The sequence below is a fragment of the Habropoda laboriosa genome, unplaced genomic scaffold (genome assembly GCF_001263275.1).
Source record: "Habropoda laboriosa isolate 0110345459 unplaced genomic scaffold, ASM126327v1 scaffold97, whole genome shotgun sequence".
NCBI lineage: Eukaryota > Metazoa > Arthropoda > Insecta > Hymenoptera > Apidae > Habropoda > Habropoda laboriosa.
The window spans coordinates 1111763-1114700 of NW_017100220.1; the positions used below are offsets into that span (position 1 = coordinate 1111763).

The 2938-nt window shown below is 27.1% G+C and overlaps 3 protein-coding genes across 3 annotated transcripts in view; 2 read left to right on the plus strand and 1 right to left on the minus strand.

Annotated features, from left to right (window-relative positions):
• The window catches only part of LOC108571010 (pickpocket protein 28), a 3371-nt gene extending 3227 nt beyond the window's left edge, over window positions 1-144 (minus strand). The window contains exon 1 of the mRNA XM_017932977.1: window positions 35-144. Within this exon, the coding sequence (XP_017788466.1) occupies window positions 35-144 (110 nt within the window). The remainder of the gene's footprint in view (window positions 1-34) is intronic.
• Window positions 145-600: 456 nt separating this feature from the next.
• LOC108571027 (tRNA pseudouridine synthase-like 1) lies at window positions 601-2182 on the plus strand. The gene is made up of 6 exons (XM_017932996.1): window positions 601-767; window positions 988-1128; window positions 1186-1320; window positions 1388-1534; window positions 1616-1850; window positions 1937-2182. The coding sequence occupies exons 1-6, from the start codon at window positions 721-723 to the stop codon at window positions 2180-2182; spliced, it is 951 nt and encodes a 316-aa protein (XP_017788485.1). The 5' UTR covers window positions 601-720.
• Window positions 2183-2234: 52 nt separating this feature from the next.
• LOC108571028 (dual specificity protein phosphatase 19) lies at window positions 2235-2853 on the plus strand. The gene has a single exon (XM_017932998.1). The coding sequence runs from the start codon at window positions 2275-2277 to the stop codon at window positions 2851-2853; it is 579 nt and encodes a 192-aa protein (XP_017788487.1). The 5' UTR covers window positions 2235-2274.
• The last annotated feature ends 85 nt before the right edge of the window (window positions 2854-2938 follow it).

A 2938-nucleotide genomic window follows, 5' to 3' on the forward strand; every position in this document is an offset into this window, starting at 1 on the left:
TGTGAATAGTAATGAATTTTAAATACGTATTTACCTTTCTGCGTACGAAAGCTGATCGTCCACAAGATATTTAATACCATGTATACTAGAATTTTGCAAATATTGTTTGATAATTTTCCACCACCAAGTGAATTTTAGCCTCATTGTTACATCTAAATACTAGATTATACGAACAGAGCGGCTTAAACTGCTTTTGTAACCGTAAATGAATCGATTTGTCATAATACAAGCTTATAAATTATACAAAATTTGATTTAATCTTCAATGCTTACACAACTTGTTAGAAAGCATGATCTTTATGATTATTTTATTATGTAGACTAATTTTATTTCGTATTTCATTTCATAAAAAGGACAAGTATCTATTAAAGTAAGTATAAACAAATTCTATAAATGCAAGAATTTTTATTAATACTTTAGTTGCTGTGCAAAACTTGAGTAAAAAGAAAATTATTGAAATTCGAAAGTAAAATTAAATAAAACATATTTATATAAATTATTTATAATTTTAGTATTTTTATTTTCGTTTTATAAACGTCTCTTTAAATTAATACAAGGATTCGCCTGTAGATATACTCGCAAGATGCCGGTAAAAGCGCGCGATTACTGTGCTTTTTAAGGTTAGCAGGTTTCTTCGGATTGTACTATAAATTTTATTAATTTGTTACTGATTTTAAACCAAATAATTGATAATACGTTGAATACACTGTAAATTAAAAAAATGGGAAGATATTTTATAAAGTTTTCATATCTTGGTACACAATACAGGTATACCTCACTGTAATTACACGTGCTTTTCTCTAATCTGTCGGTGACTTACTTTTTTTATTTTTACTGTTGCTATAAGAACATATTTTGAATGTACATTTTACACAATAAATTGGATAATATTTAAGATTTAAAAATGTAACCTTTTATAGTGCGAAATTTGAAATATATGAAATATGTATTTATATACAAAATTATAGTACTGATTACATGTATTTAGGGGCATGCAAAAAAATATAATTCCAAGGGAAGGTAATATTCTAATGCATGATACAGATACTATTCAAGGTACTTTAGAAACTGCTTTAACAAAGATACTTCCAAAATGTACAAAATGGCCAAAGCTAACTTGCTCTAGCAGGTAAGTAGTTTCACATATGATTGATTTTATTTAATAATTATGACAAAAAATTTACAGAACAGATAGTGGTGTACATAGTTTATGTAATACAGCTCATGTTGATATAGAAAATAAGTTGGATTACATTTATAATCCCCACGAAGTACTAAAAATTGTGAATCGACATTTAAATCATAGCAGTCATGATATTAGGTAATTAAATATTTAATATCACCTATTTTTTATCTATATGAGTAATAACTTCATATATTATTTTAAGGCTCTTGGAATTTATACCAGTGAACAAAAATTTTCATGCAAGAAAACTTGCAAAATCTAGAACTTACATCTATAGATTTGGAAAGGCTAAATATGACAATGAACATAGACTTCCTCTGGCAGAAATAAAACAATCCTTTCATCTTAGGTATTATTTACATCTGTTAAAAGGTAGTTTAATTTTTTATATTGTTTATTACTTCATCACCATTTTATCTATTTATTGCAGTGCAGAAAATTTTGACTTTGAAAGAGTAAAATGTGCAATACAACTTTTTATGGGGTTAAAAGATTTTAGAACATTTAGTGCAAAAAATAATTCATCAATACCAATTAATTATGTAAGGCAACTAAATAGTTTTACCTTAGAAAAAAGTAATCCACTTATGCCATATGATCCCCTATCTGAAAACTATGAATACTGGCATTTTGTAGTCTCAGGAAGGTCCTTTTTATATAATCAGGTATATATACATGTATATAATATAATAGATATTAATGTTATTAATTTTCTGTAGATGTTATAGATAATTAATACATTTTTTTGTAGGTTAGACGAATGGTAGGTGCTTTATTAGCTCTAGGGGTAGGCAGAATAACAGAAAGAGATATAAATATAATGTTACAAGTTCCTGGACATCATAATTGGCTTACAAAAATAAGCATGGTTCCACCACGTGGTTTATATCTTGTGAATATAGAATACTGTCAAGAAGAATTAGATAAATATACTATAAAATATAAATTATCTTCTGACAGTGAAAGAGTTGAACCAATAGAGGCAAATGAAATATAATATATATTTAGAAATTAACATAAACATTACGCAATAATTTTAATTAATTTAAGTTGTTACATTTCTCCTCAAGTTACATTTGTAGTTTGACAATGGACTTAAACAGTCTAATAAAAAGTAAAAAATTACACTTAAAAGCTTGTAAAACTATTGTAACGAACATGCTTGGTCAAAAGTATGAAGAGATTAATGGAGAAAAGAAAGAATTACCCCCTGGAATACCCTTTGTGATAGATAGTAAACCTGATTTAGAGATTGCATGTGTAATGCCTGGATTATTTCTAAGTTCGCAAGATCCTGTTGTATGCAAAGAGCTTTTAGAAAAATACGAAATTCGACATATTTTGAGCATAGGTATTGTCGCGCCTGTAAAATTTAATGATATGAAATATTACCATTGTGATTTGTTAGATGTACCCGAGTCGAATCTACTTATAGCAGTGAACGAATGTATTAAAATCATACACGAAAATCGTAATGAAAATATTCTTGTACATTGTAATGCTGGTGTATCACGTTCGCCAGCCATCGTTATTTCTTATTTAATGGCTCTTGAAAATATATTTTACGATGATGCTTATAATAAAGTAAAAATGATAAGAAACTGCATTAAACCCAATGAAGGATTTGTAAAACAATTAAAAACATTACAACTCCCGTTTGTATTATAATAAGTAAATATCAAACATTAATACATTGTCTTAGAATTTATTTGAAGATACTGTTGTAAATAATAAAAGAAAAAAATAACACTGT

Bases quoted from the DNA above. Each gene is read 5' to 3' on its own strand.
- LOC108571027 (XM_017932996.1), top strand. From the start codon at position 721: ATGGGAAGATATTTTATAAAGTTTTCATATCTTGGTACACAATACAG. The intron at 768-987 runs GTATACCTCACT...ACATGTATTTAG, and splicing joins TATCTTGGTACACAATACAG to GGGCATGCAAAAAAATATAA. The intron at 1,321-1,387 runs GTAATTAAATAT...TATTATTTTAAG, and splicing joins CATAGCAGTCATGATATTAG to GCTCTTGGAATTTATACCAG.
- LOC108571028 (XM_017932998.1), top strand. From the start codon at position 2,275: ATGGACTTAAACAGTCTAATAAAAAGTAAAAAATTACACTTAAAAGCT.